This window comes from Arvicanthis niloticus, chromosome 7, assembly GCF_011762505.2.
Source record: "Arvicanthis niloticus isolate mArvNil1 chromosome 7, mArvNil1.pat.X, whole genome shotgun sequence".
NCBI classification, from domain to species: Eukaryota; Metazoa; Chordata; class Mammalia; order Rodentia; family Muridae; genus Arvicanthis; species Arvicanthis niloticus.
Window position 1 is genome coordinate 8976264 of NC_047664.1, and position 20884 is coordinate 8997147.

At 40.7% G+C, this 20884-nt stretch overlaps 1 protein-coding gene and 1 pseudogene across 1 annotated transcript in view; both read right to left on the minus strand.

Moving 5' to 3' along the window:
• The window catches only part of Scg3 (secretogranin III), a 38785-nt gene extending 34477 nt beyond the window's left edge, over positions 1 to 4308 (minus strand). Inside the window, exons 1-4 of the mRNA XM_034509408.2 lie at positions 3760 to 4308; positions 3081 to 3133; positions 2423 to 2468; positions 2113 to 2328 (exon numbers count right to left, since the gene is read on the minus strand). Coding sequence (XP_034365299.1) covers positions 2113 to 2328; positions 2423 to 2468; positions 3081 to 3133; positions 3760 to 3850 — 406 coding nt within the window. The 5' untranslated portion in view covers positions 3851 to 4308. The remainder of the gene's footprint in view (positions 1 to 2112; positions 2329 to 2422; positions 2469 to 3080; positions 3134 to 3759) is intronic.
• Positions 4197 to 11104, minus strand: LOC117712739 (serine/threonine-protein phosphatase 2A 56 kDa regulatory subunit gamma isoform pseudogene; annotated as a pseudogene).
• Positions 11105 to 20884: the final 9780 nt, after the last annotated feature.

Here is a 20884-nt window from a genome sequence, read left to right on the forward strand (position 1 = left end):
CCACTAGAGTGATTAAACTTGTTTTTGATGCAGTTAGGCCCAGTGTCTGTGCTTCTGGTCCACATACCTTAGGTTAAAAAGTAGAATTCAAGATTTAAATTCCCATGTAGCAAAACATAAATCATGGCCTCTATCTACCCAACATGTATAATACACTTCCAAGCTCTCCTCAGACCATGATGTTCTGTGAAAGTCTCATTATCCCTGCCCCAGAGATAATCAGCATAATTCTCCTGTTGCCACGAAACAAAATACAGACAGAGAAGAAAGCCCGTACTCACTTCTGAGCACTGGTCTGAAGGATGGAAATTCTCTCCTTTTCAAGGCCTACTTGCGTCAATTCACTCATTCCCTTACACACTCATTTCTTCATTCATTTGTAGACTCGTACAACGAATTAATGACTGTTCAGGTACTGGCCCATAATATAGGTCTCTGTTCTTGTGAAGTTTTCAATGTATTTTTGGATAAAGACAATCATGGCTACAGCTACAAATATAAACGTTCAAACTACAAGAAGTGCAGTGAAGGCAAGGGGCAAGGTGTCTGTCAGGTCTTGTGTGCTAGACCAACCTAGAAGTGCTGGACAGTAGCTCAGGGGGCAGGGACTATAAGAAGGATTTTGGTGTTGGTTGCAAGAGGAATGAGAATCTACTAAAGAGATTTATGGAAAATAAAGAAGGCATGTTCATTGCATGCTTGTAATCCCAGCATCTGAATGCACACGCACGGGAAACTTAAGATCCAGGCCAGCTTGAGTGCATGAAAGTCCTTGATTTAAAATAAATGAACAAAACTAACAGGGCATGCTGGCCATGGTGGCATATGTTTGCAATCCCAGCAGTCAGAAAACTGAGGCAGAAGGATCATGAGTTTAAGACTAGACTAGACTATAGTTTAGACTATTGATATTGGACACCCTCTACAAATCATGGCATGTGCACATTGCAATATGTCACATTTGTAAACTAAAAACTCCACTTCAGCTGTCATATCATGAACAGGTTGAAAAACGCTGGAGTGGTTGCTGGGAGATGTGTAAATGATTTTGCTGTAGCTGAAGTGAGACGTGATTGGGTAAAGCTGGAGGTGATTGAGAACAGTAATTTTTTTGTTTGTAAAACGAAGTTGGGAGATAACACGAGAAACAAAATGAGTAAGTTTGGGAAGGCTAGACTTAAAGAGGTAAGAAAAAATAGTTTAATCCTAGATTTCTGCCATGGAAAAATAAATAAATAGCAGCACAGTTCCTAAGGAAAGATTTCTTTTATTTCTTATCTATCTGTCTGTCTGTCTATCTATCTATCTATCTATCTATCTATCTATCTATCTATCTATCTATCTATCCATTCACTTTACATCATGATTGCTGACCTTCCCTTCCTCTCCCCACCTCTTAAAGGGGACTTGAGAGAACAGACCACATAAGGTGACTCTGGGATATGCTCAGTTTCCAAGTGCATCTGAAACTCCCGAAGCAAGATGTTAGGTAGGAAGAAAGTAGCTCTATATCTCAAAGAAGTCTGGATTAAAATGCAGATGATCAAAGGCAAGAGGAGGAAACTTTCAATAATTAAATATTTACATTTAACCATTTAATAAATACATTTAACCATTGGGGGGATTTTAATTGATCTAATTGTTTGAGGAAATCATATTTTAATTTGTTCTAGTTGCTAAAAAAACAGAAATAGCAAAAATGAATTCAATCATATAAAATGCAGATATCAGGTTTTAACTTTTTTTAAAAAAAGCATCAGTAAGGAAAACTAATCACCACTGCTGTCCTTGTCAGTTCTTTAGAGTCAGGGTCTGGATGGCCTGGTACCCTATATAGCTCAACCTTGTGACAATTCTCCTGCTTCAGCATCTGAATGTTGATCGGGATTACAGGCCTGACCACCACACCTGTTTTGGTAAAGGAACCTTTGAAAAATTGATACTCTGGCTTTTGTACATTATCAGTAAATTTTGGTTTTACCTCAGTTTTAGACTTGATAAATAAAAGGTTATAAGTCACAATTTGAAAGTATGTGACCTTTTCTTAATATGTAATGAAAAACTCAAAATGAGAAGAAGAAAAGGCAGCAGAGAATCTGTTAAATTGTTTACCTTGAAACTTGCGGTTCAGTCCAGTCTTAGTAGAATCATACTCATCGGTCAGTTTCCGACTTTTAGTTGAATCAGCGTCTTCCACGTCCAGTTTGTTATCAAATGGGGAGCTTCTTATGGATTGTTTCCCTTTCTCAACTGTTTCCTTTTCTGTTATTGCCTTTAGCAGATTCAAGTTATCGACAGAAGAATAATTGCTTTCACTTGGCTTGCTTTCTGGAAGGAAAGTTCCAAGCCCAACACATCCATTTTAGTTTAGAATTCTGTGACCCACATATTTAACTGAACAGCAGTGTGATTTCTTTTTTACCTGAAGGGTATGCCTTTTTAATCTTGTCTGCCTCTGCCTCAGCGATCTGTGAAAGAAACAGGAGACAGATCGGCTTTTAAATCATTGCTTCACTACTTACTAAGTATATGGGCCACATGATTCACTCTCTGTGAGATTCAGTTCTGTTTGTAAAACGCAGGCAGAAAGCACTGTTGTAAGGATTAAGTGAGACAAAAACAAAGAGTCGATATGCTTTAACCAAATAATTCCTTTCTCCTATGATACTGACAACAGACAAATCTTCAGCCAAGTGTGATAGCATGTGCCTATAATCCCACCAAGAGGAAGGGCAAGAGTTGTAGGGCAATCAAAGCTACCCAGCAAGGCTCTGTCTCAAACAAACCAAAAGAAGCCACGTACACACTTTGGTAAATTAGGCAGTCGTATAAGAGTGGTTGCAGTAGTGATCTCACTGGGTTATCTCATGCCTCAGTCCATGTGCTCTACAGAACTCTGTCCATTAATTTCGAGAACACAGAATTATTGGAACTAGATTTATGATCTTATTTTTTGTCAATTTATTATTAATGTCTTAGAGTTTATAAACGTAAAATGGCTAAGATATCACAAGAAAATTATAATAAGTGACAACAGTAAGTAAGATAACACAGGAGTTATAATTTTACATCCGACCTACCTGTTCATTCAAAGGTCTTTCTGCACTTAATTCTCTATTATGCAGGGATTTGTCTAGAATAAATACACATAAATATAAGTTTAATTGTGCATTTGAGTGGTCAAATATGTTACTTATTAAAATAAACAACACAATAAAAAAGTTTTTTTGGAGAAATAATTCTGGATGTTATAAAATAAATTTATATTAGCAAGATTATCAATTGTATATATGGTGAGTATCAAAGTTAGTATGTTTATTATATTACTGCATATCCTGAGTTAAATGCAATCACATTTCTATTTTCTGATCAGAAATTTAACATATAGTTCTAATTCCTGGCTTATTAGCTCTTTTCAATTGGAAATATATTATTTGGATTATTGTTGCTGGCACATTAAAAGAGATCATCATATCCTGCATATGTAATGAGGAAAAAATCCTAGCCACTTTAAGAACAGGTACCTGCTCCCCCTTTCAAAATTAGACCATGCTGTTGCTCTATTACTTTAAAAGTAAAGGAGAAAGAAAAACTCATCATCGTTCTCTGAAGTCAAAACAAACAATTCTGTCAATATCCACGGATACGATCTGGTTAGAAAAACTAGGCAGGGTGATTTAGAGCTCACGGGTCATATCAAGCTTTATCTTTGCTGGGCCAAATGAAAGAGAACTCAAAAGCAGAGCAATGTCCACATACCTTGGCTGCCTTCGGGTTTGGGGAAAGCTTGAATTGGGCCGCTGTTAAGCACCAACACCAGTATCCAAGAGCCGGTCCAAAGGAACCCCATTCTTTCTTCCTCCTCTGCGCTCTGCTGGAAAGAGCCTGGCGCTGGGCCCCTGAGCTGTAGCTTTTGTTATGAATGAGAAGGGGAGTAAGAAGCTGGAAGGGACAAGAGCCTGGGTGCTGGAAGGGAGAGGATCTGGGTGGTCCTCTGGCGGCAGTTGCGCGGTGGCAGGAGGATGCCAGCCCGGAACAGGTGAGCAGGTGCGGAGGGCGCTGTCCGCCCCTCGGGTGCTGAAGTTCCTGCGACGCGGGCGGACTCAGGCCTGGGCGTAGCTTTACTCCACTAGCTCCTGGAGAGGAAATGAGGAGGAGGCGCATGCTCCATGCAAACCAGAGGCGTGAGGATGGCGTCAGCGACCCAGCGCTACTCCAATCCCGCGGGAATGGAGCGGGGGAGGGGAGACAGGCTTGCTCGTGTATTCTCCATGCCGCAGTCTCGGGTTTGTTTCTACGTCCGAGTCCGGCCGGATTGCAGAATTGCTGGACGATAGGCATGGTTGTCGTACCTCAAGGACTAAATGCCCTCTCTCCCCGTGAACCTGTCAAGGAGAAATGGGTAATCTTGTCTAATTTTGATTTGTGATTTTTTTTTTCTGCAGTATCTGCTCCCAAATCACTTCCTGCTATACTCAAAAGGTATAATTCTATTATACCTATGTAATTCTACTATAATCAAAAGATATAATTCTATTAAACAGTATAAAGACATGCCTTTATTGATCAGTGTTGACATTCTTTTGATGCTCTTGCATCTCAGCTCCACAGGAGTCTTTTGGTTAGGAAATCGTACAAATATTATTTCAAATACATTGTGCATAAAACTTCGCTCTCACATATGGTGAGTCAGAGAAGAAAAACAAACAAAAACAAAATAAAATCCATTGTCTCTTGGAGTGAGAGTCCTCACCAGAAACATTCAGTTTTGTTCTCTGTCTTCCCACCAAGTAGGAAAAATAGTGCGCTTTCGTGACATTCTTCCCTGGGTCTCATTTATACCGGAGGAGCTTGATGCTCTGGGAGTCTTTCAAGAAAAGAGAAAGCCATGGAAAACACTCCTTGCCATGAAAAGCAAGTCAGAGGGGTGCTTCCTACAATCTAAGAATACCCCAGAAGACTGATGTCATTGCACACAGCTAACTTACTATCCAAAGACTTTTAAGCGGTGAATACAAATAGCATAATGTGACAGGGTGCTGCGCAAGCTCTTTAGTCTGATTTTTAAGCAGAACTTGGATCTTTTTCTTTCAACTGCAGCCTGCTGAGAACCCAGCTGAATAATGGCCACAAAGAAGGATCAAGCACAGTCAGGCCTTTGATTTCTGCCTCCTCCCTTTCATGGACCAAGTTACTTATTTAAATACATGAAAACAAACAAACAAACAAACAAACCCACTGACAAATTTCCCTCTTTCTGGATGTTTTGAGTTTAATAGTCATGCAAGTATTTCAGTTGAGAATCTAAAAGTCTTTTTGTTTCCATGTGAATCCGTTTTTAAAACTGATACATTAAAAACTGTTACAGAATACTTAAAATCTAGCAGTTACTTCAAACCAAATACATCTTTCTCAATGGTGGCTAGCACAGTATCATTATTCTGGTGTACGGCAGTCTTAAAAATTAGCTCATGGGCTAGAGAGATGGTTCAGTGGGTTTGCAGAGGACCCAGCACCCACATAACTGCAGCTCACAACTGTCTGTAATTGCAACTCCAGAGGATCTGACATTCTCTTCTGGCCTCTGTGAGCATCTTATGTGCACATACCCCCACATAGACACACATTCATATAATAATTAAAATTATGTTTAAAAATTTAAAAATTAGGTCATATTTTAAAGTCACAGCTGTGACAAAGGAAAGTTCTTTAGATTTTTGTTTTTGAAGCATAAATGACAGTTCCGTCAGCTGACATATATATGCCATTTGTTATTTATTATATTAGATAGACACTGAACTACGGAACGTCTAATGTTTCAATCGGCTGACTTATGGAGCAGGAAGGAATCATAGAACCTGAATTAGTTTATGTTTTTTAGTCTCAATATACATGATCATACTGGAAAAGTATAGATTTGTAAATGGAATAATCTTAATTTAATTAATTATATATATAAATTATAGACACACACATATATATACATATATAATTTGAAATGTAGTTGCTTGTATAAAATGACAAGATGACATTGGTCACTGCTGGTCTTGTGACTAGTAAGGAGAAAAAAAAACAGTAGTGAAACCAACAGCAAAACAACTATATATTATATAAGGTTCATGTGCAACATGATGTTCTTAGTTAAGTATAAATGAGTAAATAATCACCGAGGTTTGTTATGTCTCCTTTGTATATGCAGAGTTCAAATGGAGTCCAAATTATGGAATCAATGACCAGGCAAGGTGTGGTAGCTGAACAAAAATGGCCACCATAGACCTATAGGGAGTGGCATTATTAAGAGGTGGGGCCTTATTGGAGTAGGTGTGTCACTGGGGGGTAGCACTGAGGTTCAAAGAGTCAAGCCAGGCCTAGTGGTTCATAGTTTATTTATTTATTTATTTTTGCTGTCTGCTGATCCAGATGTAGAACTCTCAGCTACTTCTCGAATTCTGCCTGCATGGTCCTGTTTCCCTGCCATGATGACAATGGACTAAACCTCTGAAACTAAACCAGCCTCAAGTGAATGTTTTCCTTTATAAGAGTTTTCTATGGTCATGGTGTCTCTTCACAGCAGTAGAAACCCTAATTAAGACACAAGGTTTGAAAAAGTTGTTAATACTAAAAATATTAAAATATTTTATTCTTATATTCAAAGGCATGTAAATATTAAATATTTTAAAAGTATGTTGACTTTACAAGAGAGTAGTAGTGGTGAAACACATGAACACAAAGGACACGGTGAGAGTAGTAGAATACACAGTGAGCCTGTCACTGTGACCCATGTGGCTTTCAGCACACAAGCAGATCAACTGGTACCCGGAAAGATGCCTTTTAAGCTTGAGATGGACGTATCTACCCAGCATGGTGGCCCACACTTCTAATCCTAGCACTTAGGAGGTGGAGATAGTAGGATAAGGAGTTCAAGGCTAGTTCTATTACACTGTGAATTCAAGGCTAGCCTGGACTACATGAGACCTTGTCTCCAAAAAGTAAACAAACAGCATAAACATAGGTAGAGATAATTAGATGATATGCCTGCCTACTTATTATAAAAAAGCATGGTATTAATTATAATTAATAAGTGATTGTTATATTTACTATTATTACATATTTTGTTACAGATGTCAAATATAAAAGTAAACAATATATGGAAATGAGCACTATGAATCTGTTGTCCAACTTCAACAGTTATAAACCCACAACTTCTTGGTATTTCAGTTTCCAATCAGGTATTACCCATAAAAGCTATAGATTTCATTTCATCCCCAAATATGTTAGTGCATTTATCTAAAAGATGAGAGTTATTTTTTAATGATACTGTAGCATTTTAAACACACCTAATAGGAATAACACTGTTTTAGTATTATCCAATATACAGAGTTTAAATTTCCTGAATTTTCTTATAAATATTTTCACAATAGATTTGCTTGGACCAGGATGTAAACAAGACTGTTTACTGACATTGCATGTGTTAGGGGAAATTTTTTAAAGATATGAATAAGCAAAAACAAGGGCAATAAAAAATCATGTGATCATCCATTTATGTGATAGCAATAACAATAGGTAGCTAGGGCATTTTTTTTCAAAGAAAATATTTTGTGTGAATATTTATAAATCTGTGCCTCTTGCTTGTCCTGCCTATGAATTTATAAGAGAAAAGATCCTGTTGAAGTTATTGGTGATTTTCCAGTATGTAAAAATCTACTTGTTTAAATAAATTAATAAAGTGGTGGAGGGTTGCTTGCTTATTACTGGTTTCCAGATGCTGAAACTATGCTGGCTGTCCCAGCTCAGAGGGTCATGTCCCGTCAGATGGTTCCCTGTTTGACATTTTCATTAAGAGTGAGTATTTTTGTCAAAGAGGTATTCATGAAAGGCCCAAGAATAGAGTCTGAACTGATAAGGCTCAGTTCTTCAGAATGATGAGAATGGATCGGTTGCCGTGAGAGGAAATGACCCAAGTGCTCCTACTTGAAATGGCTAATGGTCCAGAGCAGAAGAGAAGTAAATGTGGAATCTGGCAGTGTACCATCAGAGGAGAGATGCAATAACCAAGCATAATACTGGAAAGAGCATGACTAATGCAGCCAAGAAAAGGGACATGGAAAAAGAATAGAAATAAATAAACTAGCTCAAATGGCTAAACGTCATAGGCCACCTACACACAGAAGGTTCCAGAACTGAATCTGAGAGTGGGTGTCCAGAGACGGTGGATGCACAGAAAACTTTTCTGGTTCCCTTATTTTGTACTGCAGTTGAATGACATTAAGCTAATGGTCCAGCTCAGGACTGTGGGAGGAAGAAGTGAGACACTGGACGCTCCCTCTAGAACCTCAAGAAAGAAAGGTTTCCCAGAATGGGCCAGGGCAAGAGTGACAAGCAAACAAAACATCACGTGCTCTCTGATTTCTAATGGAATCTTTAAGGCTATACCACTTAAAGCACATATACAGTACAATATTAAAGCAGATCTAGCAGAACTGAGTGAAATAGGTTGCCTATTATCACTGTTTTTTTTTTGTTTTTTTTTTTTAACAGTTCTGGTGCTGCCCTTAGTACTGAGCTTGGGCGTAGACTTGGGGGATTAAAGAAAGACTCAGACTCAGGTCATCTGTTATGAGAGAATGCCCATGCCTTACTGGGCAGGTTCAAGATATACACCAAGCCAGGGAAGGAAAAACCCAAACTCAGGAAAAAACAGGAACTCAACTGGGGGGCAATAGGATGTCAAGTGTAAATTTCCTTCCTGAGGCATCATCCTTCAACAGGATGTTTGTTCTTAGAAAAACTGCAGAAATTTACTTTGCAGACAGCAGCACACGGAAAGTCTCAGCCAGGGCATAGCAGCCCTTTGGGGTCCTACAAGTCCTCCATTTTTATTTATAGGTGAATAGTGTCTGTCTTAGGTCACCTTCCATCAATACCAAATACCTGTCATTGGGAATCCCTGCCAGCCTCAGGGCCCCTGTCTTAGGTAGGTAAGGACTACAAAAAAGTTGCCTGTCATTAACTATTCTTTGTAAAGAGACAAACCTGGGCAGTAGGGTTCTCTCATGCCAGTGACACAAGTACCTGCTTAGTAATTGCCTGGGACTGGGTCTGCTGTCTGCATAAGTGGCAAAGAAATATTAATCCCGCTACAGCTTTTTCAGTAGTCCTGTTGGTGGATACTATGACTGGCTAGGTTGAGCTGCTTATTCCCATTGACATCAGAACTGGGGGATTCTTCACAAGGCTCCAGTAGATCTCTGCCTGTGCAAGGCTCCATAGTGACAGGGTGCACACAACTCTCAAGAATCTAATCAAGACTTTCAGCATCTTTAGGAAAAACACAAACAGAACCTCTCACCCTGACTAACACAGAGTCAAGGCCTTTCCATACACCTGATGACAATTCTTTCCATTTCACTAAGCCCAGTGCCTTCTGGGCTCATTTCCAATGTCTGTCTGCTGCAGACAATGCATCCTTATCCACTGATAAAAAATTTAAAATATATAAAATAAAGGATAATCTTGCATGGGGTGAGGTAAACTCCCCCCTTTTGTTTTTTCAAGATAATTTTTCAAAGTTAAATGTGTTCTTTCTACTATAGCCTAGCCTTTAACAGCTGAGCCATCGCTCCAGCCCTGAGTTACTAGTTAAACCAACTTTCTATTATCAAAGTTGCGAATTTTTAATCATACCCAATAAACACTTTTTTAAACATAAAACATAGAACAACAATCATTCAAACAATGAAACAAAACCAGACAATTAACACATGTGGACAGATTGGTGCGCCAAGAACTGAAAATATACAGGGAAAGCAGAACTAAGGATCTCTCCAGTAGGAGCCAGAGAGAAAGCAGGACGTCTCCTGATTTTCTCCTGCTCCTAGGAGGGCTCTGAAACAGCCTTTTCCTTCTTTTTTGCTAACATAGCCAGAGAGAGGACAACTGCTCTTCTGAATCCCCACCTCCATTTTTTGGCTAACTGTCAGAAAAGAAGCTCCATGATTTTCACAAATTCTGATGGTTCAGTTACATCTAAAATTTCTTCTAACTCATTTAAGAACATTACTTCTTTTGTACTGTGAGTCTTTGGCCAATATTTGAGAAGTGTCATTACCACTGGTTCAGTGAGGGTGCTGTTCTTCTCTAAAAACTGCACGACACAGTACGGCAGCTTGGGATGGTAGACACTCAGGGACCTCACTTTGTGCAAGGGCAGCAACATCTTCAACAGAAAATTCTTGTACTCTTCCTTTAGTGGTAAGGCAAATCCATTAATTATACTTCCCAGGATCTCCAGTAACTCTGCTATGCCATTGTGGTGCTCTGTCTCATAGATACAGATGTAAGCACGCAGGCCTAAGAACTTCACATAGATTCTGTGCAGGGTTGTTTTTAGAAAATCTCTCTCCCGAGGATCCTCACTGTCAAAGAGTTCTAGAAGCTGTAATATAAACTTCTGATCATTATATTTCTTTGCTATATTAGGCTGGAAATCTGGAGACTCTAAAAATCTTAAGAAAAATTCATAAACAAGCTGCAGATGAGGCCAGGCTGCTTCCAACGTTGGTTCATCTCCTCCTGGGTCGAATTCTGCTCCCGTAGGGTTGGAAGAGGGTGGCAAGGTTTGAAACATATTAACTGCCAACATGTGGGTGGCTTCGGGATAAATGGGCTTTGTGATCATGTTCCGGTTGTGGGTGATAGGTTCCACCATTTCACTTAGCGCAGCTCGCTTTACTTCCTTCCACTTCAGGTCACTCAGTGGGTCAGAAGCAAAGTCAAAGAGGACACAACATTGACGACATAGCTTCTGGATGAAAAGCTTCTTTTGACCCGCAGGAGGAACATCTTGTAAAGATGGGAGTTTTTGCAGTTCTCTGTTATTGCTGGCATTAAACCGTGAAGAGTTCTGCCATTTGTCTTTCTTCACAGGGACTACGATTGGCTGAGGAACTAGTACTTTTATTTTAGTAGATGTCAAAGACTGGACAGCTGAGAGGCTGTTTTTCCCACTGGCTATCTCTGCTTCTGCTGTATCTTGTCCTTCTTTTGAACTTTTTCCACTTTTCACCAGTTTTGGTGTTTTTTTTCTCTTGCTTTTATTTGGCATGGCTGGTGTGGACCGCAGCTTCTGCAGCTCCTGCAGCCGCCCGCCACCACTGCTTCTGCAGTGGCAGAAATGCCCCTGGCCTGGCCATCCTGCCGTCCCAGCTGCCACTGCCACCACCCGGGGACTGAGTTGCTCATCTGCTCTCGCTTCCGCTTTCCCAGGCTCCCCTTCCAACTTTTTGACCTTGCATTTCTTCAGTTTTTCCTTTTCTAAAATTTCTCCCTCATCCTCAGAACTGGAGCTGTTCTCCACCTCTTGCAAGGATTTCTTAGCTGCATCATACTGTGCCATCACTTGTAGGGAGGAACTCCTAGTTCCCATGGCGCAATCAAAATGCTCAAACTCTTGTAGTGCTACTTACTACTTTCAGTTTGATCCCACACCGCTTCTCAAATACGTTCCACTCACTGAGCAGGCCTCAGGTTCTCTCTTTCCTGATCTCAGTGTGACCTCCACTTGACAGCTCTGGAGCTGCCTGTGGTACCGAGCTTGGGAGTAGGTCTGGGGGATTAAAGAAAGACTCGGACTCAGGTCATCCGTTATGAGAGAATGCCTGTGCCTTTACTGGGCAGGTTCAATATATACACCAAACCAGGGAAGGAAAAACACAAACTCAGGAAAAAACAGGAACTCAACTGGGGGGCAAAAGCATGTCAAGTGTAAATTCCCTTCCTGGGGCATCATCCTTCAACAGGATGTTTTGTTCTTAGAAAAACTGCAGAATGTTACTTTGCAGACAGCAGCACACGGAAAGTCTCAGCCAGGGCCCTTTGGGGGCCTACAGTTTTTGTTATAGAGTATGGCCTTTTCTCTATATTTGTGCATGCTCAATTATGCATAGAGACTTATCACAAGGTCTATTTTTCATCATACTTCTGGATGCCTGGTTGGGATTTTACTTCCTTTGCAGCTTAGAAAACCTTGAATTTTAAAACAGGAACATGCAGTAACTTCATAACAAGAAAGTAAGGCGGTATAATCTATGTAATACTATTATATACCACAGTGTTTCATATTGTTACATTTTGAGAAAATGTAAATTATTTTTTCTGAGATATGGAGATACTTTGTGATCAGATCAGTAGAAGGGAAATTAAAGCCCAGTGGGTTGGTACTTGGGTCTTCCCTGACATGCAGCTACTATGTGAATGTTGCTAGAAACTATTTCCAAAGCATGTTATTTTCACTTAGTATTTCTTTTTTATTGTGACATTCTTGATGGAAGGAATGAATCTGGACTCATTTACTTATCTTAAGGCCTAGCATACAAGAGAGATGCTGATGCATGCTTGTTGAATGGAACCTTACCATTGCATAAGTCTACTCATAGCAGCAAAAGGACTTGGCAACTTTTTGTTAAGCTACTTATTCACCTTAAGTGGCCAAACTGCCCAGCCCCTCCTCCCCCAGCCTTGTCTTTTCTCTTTCTAGGGAAGAAGCTGCTAAGTGGTTACTAGTCTGCTTCTCAAATGCCTTGAGGTTGACGCCCTCCTGTGCACTGTGGCTGCCTCTGGGACTGGATTTAGGGAATGGCTCCAGTTCAGTGGTGCAGATATGGGGCTTGGAGTGAATAAGAAATGAAGTGCTGGGTGTGATGGCTATTTGTGGTTGGCGACTTGTCTACATCTAGAATTAACTAGTACCCAAGTGGCTGGGTATACCTGTGGAGGGTTTTTCTAATTCAAAAAATTTGCAGTGGGAAGACCCATTCTAGCTATCTATTTATCTATCTGCCTATCTGCCTATCTGCCTATCTATCTATCTATCTATCTATCTATCTATCTATCTATCTATCACCTATCTATCGAGACAGGGTTTCTCTGTGTAGCCCTGGCTGTCCTAGATCTCACTCTGTAGAACAGGCTGACCTCAAATTCAGAGACCTGCCTGCCTCTGCCTCCTTTAATCTGTGCTAAATTAAAGTCATGTACCACCACCACCTACTGGGAAGACTCACCCTTAATTCAGTTTTTTTTTTGAGGTGGGACGATACAGAAGATACATGTTCAATTTGGACTACACATTCTGCTTGCACCCTATAATAAAAGACATGAAAGAAGAAAGCTTGATCTCTTAGCTTGTTTGCTCTCAATCTCAGTGGTAAGACCATTTTTTTTCACTAGCATTAGAGTCTACTTATTTGGAATTCTGGCATATACTGAAGACCAGCTGAGCCATCTAGCCTTGTGGATTGAACAACTACTGGATTTCTGGACTTTCCATTGGTAGACAGCCATTGTTCTCTCTCTCTCTCTCTCTCTCTCTCTGTCTCTCTCTCTCTCTCTGTCTCTGTCTCTGTCTCTGTCTTTCTCTCTGTCTTCTCCCAATTTATCTACAAATTCATATTTATTCATGTTCCTCTAGAGAACCCTGACTAATACACTAGGGTTGCTTCCAGCAGAGTCTAGCCTTGGAGAATCTCGTAAAACAGTTATATGTTACTTAATGACAAGATAGGTCCTGAGAATTGTGTCACAGGGTGATCATCATTGAATATACTTCTACAAACCAAGGAGGTGATGTTGGTACTATGCTATACAATCTTATGGGACTACCATCTTTTGAACTCTTCTTTTGACTAAGTTTTTTTTTTTTTTTTTTTTTTTTAAATGCAGTACATAACTATTGAGGGCAGTGCTCTCTTGTGGATCTGCACAAGATATTGACACAACAAAGTGCACTCAGCTTGTAAGTTCAGGCTATTTTTGATTTCTTGGCTAGTGTGTTGACTAGGCTAGCACTGAGAAAGCTATTACAAACCAGCAGGACTGTTATCAGGATCCTATGGTCTTCTGTTGTGAGAGAGAGAGAATGCATCAGAACTTGACCTCTTGATACTGGATCATGCCAAGGACCAGCCTCAGCTTGGAGAGAAATTCTGAAAAAAGGGGTGTCTGGGAGCCAAGAAACAAACAACTCGAAGTCAAATTGTAGGTCCAAGCTGATGGTCTATGTTCTGCTTTCCAGAATGTTTTCTCTGTGTTCTGTTCTAGCAACTTTTTCTTGATATTCTAAGAACTCTCTGGATAGTTCATCTTTTGCAGATCAAAAGCCCAGTCTTTTATTTACATGTCAATTGTCAATTCAGTCATTTCCCCAGGTTCCTTTTTGATTATCCCATGAATCAACATCCCATGAGCCAGTCCCTTGATTCTTAGAAAGAGACAGCAAGCACAAGCACAGACTATAAGATAGTGGAACCTCACCCTGAAATTACCATTCTTACCTCATCTGGGCCTGGACCTAAACTCACTCTGTCCCAGGTTGACCTTGAACTCAGGAATCTGCCTGCTTTTGTAAGCATAACCTTAAAACCTTAGGTGGGTGGGATCTTGCCTTGTGATCAGCACACTCTAAATCTCTTTATCTTCTTTAGTCTTTTTCTGACAAGCTGGCGCATAGTGCAGCTGCCTCTCTTCTTTTAGATCTGTGAAGTTCCTTATAAAATTCACAGTGCATCCTTATATTTTGCATAGTTGAGGAATTATATATTTTTGAATTCATGTTATCAGAGTTCATTCCCCAAGCCTTAAGAACTGTTTTGAAGGTCATAGTATTCTACCATTTTGTTGAGACATTAGACACACGCTTGCCCCCGCCCCCCCCCCCCCCCAGTTTTGTGCTGTCTCTATCATGGAGTCACTAATCTTGGCAGAGAGGACATTTGTCAAAAGAGGAGCATGAACATATGTACGTTATTATACAAACAAGCCTTATACCCACAGCAACTCTCAGCACTAATGGAGGCTCAAGCCCTGTTTGCTTTGTCTGGGGGTGGGAACCATTTCAGTCTGTCCCTTACATGTCTAAGCAGGACTTAGCAGGAAAGCACTACACTCAGGTCTGGGCAAAACTGAATGAGTAGCTGCCACACTGAGGTCATCTTTCCCAAGCCTACTTTCTCATCTGAGGTCAAGCAGAGGACAAGGTAGAGGTGAACACACACACACACACACACACACACACACACACACACTTCATCAGTTCATACATGTGCAGGAGGATTGGTTAGTAAACCTAGGGTGTGGCAAGACTAACAGATTATCTCAAATAAGAGCCTTAGAGACCCATAAAAATGGATCAACAGGTAAAGACACTTGCCACCAAGACTAATGACCTGAGTTTAATTCCTCAGATCTACATGGTAGAAAGAGGGAGGGAGGGAGGGAGGGAGGGAGAGAACTCCATATGAGTTTTCATCTCAGACACACACAACTAGCTAGCTAGCTAGCTAGCTAACTAACTAACTAACTAACTGAAAGAGCCCAAAGAAAACATTGTTCTCTGGGCCTCATGTGACATGAGCCAGATGACATAGGCTTGGGGCATGGGTTGTTTCTAACTCATGGTTACAGTGAGTTGGGGTGATTGGCAAACACTAATTATCAAATCCCAAAGATAAACATGACTAGATTTACAGTAACTAGCATATCAGGGGCCTAAAACTAACAATAAGGGTTTAGAATTGAAAGGGAAGGGAAACTCAGATGTTCCTCAGGTGCTGTCCACATTGTTTTTTGAGATACTGTCTCTCTCTGGGACCAAGATCTCACCAAGAGGCTAAGGTGCTGGCCAGTGAGCTCTGTAGATCCACCTGTATTCGTTCCAATGCTGGGATTACAAGCCCCTCCCCTCCCCTCCCCTCCCCTCCCCTCCCCTCCCCTCCCCTCCCCTCTTCTCCTCTCTTCTCTCCTCATCTCTTTTCTTTCTTGTTTTATTTTCTATCTTCTTTTTCTGTTTCTTTGTTTCTTTCCCTCCCTCCCTCCCTCCCTCCCTCCCTCCCTCCCTCCCTCCCTCCCTCCCTCCCTCCCTCCCTTCTTTCTTTCTTTCTTTCTTTCTTTCTTTCTTTCTTGTTTTCCAATACAGGGCTTTTTTGTTTAACAGTGCCCTAGGCTCAATTTGGAGACCAGGCTGGCCTTGGACTCACAGAGATCCGCCTGCGTGTCTCTCTGCCTTCTGAGTGCTGAGAATAAAGGCGTGCACTTGCATGCTCAGCCCTGCTTTTCTTTTTAAAACACAATTGCTGAGGCTTGAACTTGGGTCCTCCCACTTGTGCAAGCAAGCACTTTACCAACTGAATCATCTCTCGAGGTCCCTTCTTAAGAAGTTTTTAAGTTTTCTAGTCATTGTGAAAGAAATCCAAGCTCTGTTAAAATTATACAGATTTATACTGTGTGTGTGTTTGTGTGTGTGTGTGTGTGTGTGTGTGTGGTGTTCATGCCACAGATACATGAGGCAGTTATAGGACAATTTCTCATAGTGGAGAGAGAGGTTTGCCTGTTCTTTCTCTTCTCCCAGAGGTCATTTTAAAAAGGCAATTAAATATTTCCCTTAGTGGAAATGGAAATCAATGGCTTTGCTTTGATATTTCAAAGACCATCCTCCACCCATTCCCGTGTTTTAGCTGGCAACTCCCTGTAATCTCCAAAACATTGGGGAATTAGGGTATCATTTCTTTCTAGATAGTACCTAGGTGTAATTAGGTAGAACTAATGCCTTCTGAGAGGCAGTGACTATTGTTTCTTCCCACTCCTGTGACACAGAGAAGCTTCTCTGAGTGCTTCTGTGGTCTCTCTAGCCTCTCTCTCCCACTCTCCCCAGGCTTCAAAGGTCCAGCCTTATCAGCCTCTGATGCTTTTGCCATGGCCAGACACATCCTCACACAGAAGCTGTCACTGAGACCCACCCAGAAGAGTCTCCAATGTCTCATCTGTTTCCTCCTCCAAACATAAAGTCAAATTTCACCTCAGTGATGGGTCAGTTAAAATTTCACCCTCTTTTCTACCCGTGTGCCTTAATTCTTTATCTTTTTTCCTTGCCATTTGTCTCTTTTGAGCATCCTGTACAATTTACCTGTCTTTCCAGGGTTCTTAGAAGAACAGTATTGTTCCAATAATAATATTGGTCATATAAATACTTGCTGAAAACATTGAATGACAAAATGAAGGAAGCTCAGACATGTGATTCCCTGTGTCCAACCATTCATGTTTTCTTCAGGTCAGTCCTGGATTTAAGCTCATTGCTATCAAGCTCTCTCTTTTTGAGACCTTTTGTTTATAGTTCACAGCAACCATGTGATCTTTAAACAACAACCTGAAGGCCTGGGGATATGGCTCAGGGGTAAAGTGCTGCCCAGCCTGTTCAAGGTCTTAGGTTCCATCCCAGCACCACAAAACGAAACAACCAAAGAATCAAAACACTGAAAGTTCAAACATTTCAAAGAATATGTGTTTCAAAGATAGAAGTTTGATGAACAATAAAGGTGGATTTTAGGTGAAGAAATGTGAGAAGTTACAGCCACCATCGTTGGAGACATTACCAATGAAGACGTGAACTCAGTGAGCCACACAGAAGGGCAGTAGGCAGAGCTGTAGCCTTCGGTAGATGTTGCAACCTTCAGGGAAGGCTTTGAAGAAACCCAATTCCACTTTCCACTTGTCTTCTCAGCTTCCACCGGTGGTGCACCCCAAAGTGACAGGACTCAACCAGCAACCAAAGGGTACCTGTGCAGTCCCAGAAGTAAACCTGTGTAGCAAAGAGAAAAATGGACTGAATGTGGCAAGGAGGAAATCAAAGATGGTCACCTTTTATTTTCATGCTGCTGCAACCTCACGACACTTTCTTTTTTATGCAAATTTAGGCCTGTCAAATCGTGTCCCTCCGTGTGTGTGTGTGTGTGTGTGTGTGTGTGTGTGTGTGTGTGCGCGTGCGCGCGGCATGCATTTTTTTTTTTTTTGTAGTGTATGTTCTGTGCCCTTCAGCTTGCTCCATATCTGAGAAGGACTCCTGATACTCTGTGCCAGTCTCTTGAGTGGAGGATTGTGTCACCACACCTCTATCACCTCACCTGTCTTGCTCTTCCTTCCGTTGGTTATTCTCCTCTGCAGGGTAAATGTCCCCTCCTCAGAAGGATGCTCCTTGATTAATATCCTACAGGATTGCCTTCGATTACACTATTCTACCTCTTTCCTTCTTCAAATCTATCACAACTTTCATTAAAATTATTTCATGCCCTACGTCCTCCTCCAGACTATGCAAGCGCTCTGCCAGAACAAACCTTATTTCTCATGTTCCTGCACTTGGGAGGGAGTCTCTCAGGAAGGAGTAGTAGGTGTTCAATGAGTAATATTTTCAGCAGTGAATAATAGGAGTAATAAATAAGAGAATTCTAAAGAAAATGGTGATAAAGCGTCTTATTAGATGTTAAATTACAGAGTTAAAATATTTTGACCTCGGCACCACAACAAGAGAACACGTGATTCTTTTAGAGAAGCCATAGCTATACGCTCAGGATTGTCTTTCTTTCTGAACTCCTTTCTTTACTCTTGTCCTTAAGCCTGCATTAAGGAATCTTTATTAACCCTAGCCCTTGCCCAAAGAAAGTTGTCCAGAAATAGAACTGCTACAGTGGCTTCCAGGCTGTTTCCCAGGGATGCGTTATTTTAGCATTTATACAAGTTGTATTTAAAAAATCTGTAGGAAATAAATAATTAATTCAGAAATGATGTCAGTGCGATTGGCTAGCGTTTTTTTAAAAAATAACAAATGTACTCTTCACACTTTCACTGAAATAAATTATATTACAGATCAGGGATTTAAATGGGAAAACATGAAAAAATGTGTGAATACTTTAATAGCCTCAAGAAGAGAAATGTTACTCTAAACATTTCAGATAGACAGTATCAGGAAGGGACTGGAGAGAGGCTCAGGGGCTAAGAGCACTGTCTGCCTTTCCCTCCCCGTAGGTTGGGAGTAAAGGTGTGTGCAACCGTTCCTGGGATCTGAGCATGTAAGGTGTGTGTCACTGTGCCTGGGATCTGAGCATGTTTCATAGCTGAAACAAATTGAATATAAAATTCATTTCTATTTTCTACCTAGAATTAACAACACTGAAAATATAATACATTATGATAAAACATGGTAAAATGTATTTAAAAATATACTCACATATTTATGTATCCAGCATCTATTAAAATGAACTTGTAAAGTGCAGTTATTCCTAGGAAAGTCAGATTCAGGTGTTTGTCATTTCTTTAGAATTTCTGAAGTTTCTAGTTTTAGAACACAGTTTCTATTATGGGTATGGGTATGTGTTTTGCGAATGCATTTATGTCTGCACCATGTACATGCCTAGTTCCCCCATAGGCCAGAAGTAGTAGTGGGGATCTTTGGAAGAGCAGCCAGTGCTCTTAACTGCTAAGTCCTCTTTCTACTCTTAAATTTTATTTTTAAGTCTCATTGATCCAAGGCTAGCCTCAAACTCATTACTTTTTAAAAAGATGTTTATATTTTATTGATATATGTGTGTCTGCACATGTGTGTGAGTGTTGTGAAAGCCAGAAGAGGGCATCTGAGCATATGGAAGAGAATATGACATGTGATAGTGTTCAGAATTTTTATGTGTGTGAATATGCATATGAATGATGATGTGACAATACACAGAAGCTTCATGCATGTGAATGAATGTACATGGACACAATGACATAGGTGAGTTATTGAAAATTGCACAGATGTGAATAAATCACTACATAATAGCATAATAGAGTGCTTGGAAGTTGCATGTGTGTGTATAGGCACATGTATATTGACATATGACAAGGCTCAGAGATTGCATGTGTGAAAACGTGTGGGTAAATAATTACATGTGATTACACTTAGTACATGCATGAGTGTTGGCATGTGCATATATAACAGCATGTGACTTTGCTCCACAACTGAATTCTTATGAACATATCTATACCCTCTGACACATGACCACACTGAAAATTTTGATGCATGTATACATGCATGTATAGAACAACATGCGATTGTGCTCTGAAACTGCAAATGTGTAAACATACAAATACATACCAACATTTGTCTAATCTCAGAAGCTGCATGTATTTGAAATGTATATATATGGTGACAAGTGACCACCCTTGAAACTATATGCATGTGAACATGCACATACATGCCAAAATGTGATTGTTTTTGGAAACTGCATGCATATGATCATACATGTACACAAAGATATAGGACTTCATATGGAAGCTGTTTTGTGAGAAAATGTACATACATTTTATTATATTCAAAACTACATGCATGTGAACATGGTACATACATTGACATGTATCTGTGCCCAGAAGTCATATGCATATAATCATCTACACGAAGCTCTCCATATAATAATGCTTAGAAACTGCATGTAAGGGAACATGTGCATAACGATGATATATCTCAATAAATGGAAACTTTACATGTGTGAAAATGTGTGTATTGTAGGTAGTTGATGGGAACGCTCTGGGTTCCTCCAGGGTGAAGTTAGGCACAGCGGCTGTGGCTCATTAAAGGCCTCCTCCACCATTCCTCACGGGCGCGGTCCCTATGACATGAGAAAGTCCATGGGTTTTTACAGGCTTTAATGTCATGGCGGATGGTGGTTGGATCTGAATGTAACCCCCTCCCCCTCAAACTCAGAGCAGACCTGAGTTAAATAGGGAGGGACAGAAGGTGGAGGGGCTGGGGAAGAATGCTTAATTGGCTCCACCCTCTGGCCTTCAGGCACCTCATTAATATGTAAATCTCTCTAGTGCCTGAGGCATTGTTCCTCATGACTGTTGGCCATAGACCTCACTGTGGGAGGGGCTGTGGAGGGCTGAAGCTAAATGAAAAGAACCAGGGCCCCCCCCCCCCCCAGCAGAGCTGAACTCCTGCTGTCCAATAATGGTCCCGGGTTCCAAGCTCATGCTCGATCAAGCACCCAGCTGCTTCTCACAGCTCACCACCTCACAGAACTCTCAT